This window comes from Camelina sativa, unplaced genomic scaffold (assembly GCF_000633955.1).
Source record: "Camelina sativa cultivar DH55 unplaced genomic scaffold, Cs unpScaffold00510, whole genome shotgun sequence".
NCBI lineage: Eukaryota > Viridiplantae > Streptophyta > Magnoliopsida > Brassicales > Brassicaceae > Camelina > Camelina sativa.
In genome coordinates this window covers 130,994-131,831 of record NW_010921715.1, presented here as the reverse complement: position 1 = coordinate 131,831, position 838 = coordinate 130,994, and the positions used below count along the sequence as shown (strand labels likewise).

At 27.6% G+C, this 838-nt stretch overlaps 1 protein-coding gene across 1 annotated transcript; it reads left to right on the top strand.

Moving 5' to 3' along the window:
* The first annotated feature begins 373 nt into the window (after window positions 1–373).
* LOC104773274 (major pollen allergen Ole e 10-like) lies at window positions 374–838 on the top strand. Its single transcript, XM_010497851.2, has one exon. The coding sequence runs from the start codon at window positions 408–410 to the stop codon at window positions 756–758; it is 351 nt and encodes a 116-aa protein (XP_010496153.1). The 5' UTR covers window positions 374–407; the 3' UTR covers window positions 759–838.

Below are 838 nucleotides of genomic sequence, written 5' to 3'. Positions count from 1 at the left end.
TTTTCTTATATATTGTTAATTCTTGGATTTTTTACTATGAAATTTTTTATAGCATATATCATATCATATTATAAAGAGAAATTTCTTTCTTTAAACACATATCATTTAAAATGATAAAAATATCAGTTAAAATTATATATATTTAATTATAAAAACACATTTATGTTTTCCTAAATATATTAAAGTCTTTGACTTTCTACTAATTAGTGTTTAAAGTTTTAGAGATATATCATTTCAAATTATAAAGATATTTTTCTAATTATAAAAATATATCTTTATTTTCCTAATTAGTTTTGAATCTTTTGTTTTTCCACAATCATATATATTATATAAATATGCACATATATACGTATGCTCACATAGGTATCCCAAAAACAAAAGTAGTCGAACCTAGAAGAGGTAGGACAATGGTTAAAATGTCATCGGTTTTGACAATCCTTTTCATCTTTCTATCTTCAGTCATGATCAACCATCTCCATGTGGTCAGCTCTAAACAATGGTGTGTAGCAAAACTGACCGCAACAAATGCGCAGTTACAAAAAAATATTAATTTTGGATGTAGTGAAGGAGTTGATTGTAGGCCAGTCCAACCTGGTGGATCATGCTTTATTCCTAATACTCTTATAAATCATGCATCATTTGTGATGAACGCTTATTATCAGAGCCATGGTCGTTCCAAAAAAGCGTGTAGTTTCAAAAAGACTGGCACATTTGCTGTTACCGATCCTAGTTTTGGTAGTTGTGTGTATGGATCTTAGAAATGTTTAATTGATTTTAATAATAAATATAAATGGTTGGCTTAATAAAATCATGGATTGGAAGATTTTCTTACCCATTA

Excerpts from the sequence above, each read along its gene's own strand:
- LOC104773274 (XM_010497851.2), top strand. The coding sequence starts at position 408 with ATGGTTAAAATGTCATCGGTTTTGACAATCCTTTTCATCTTTCTATCT.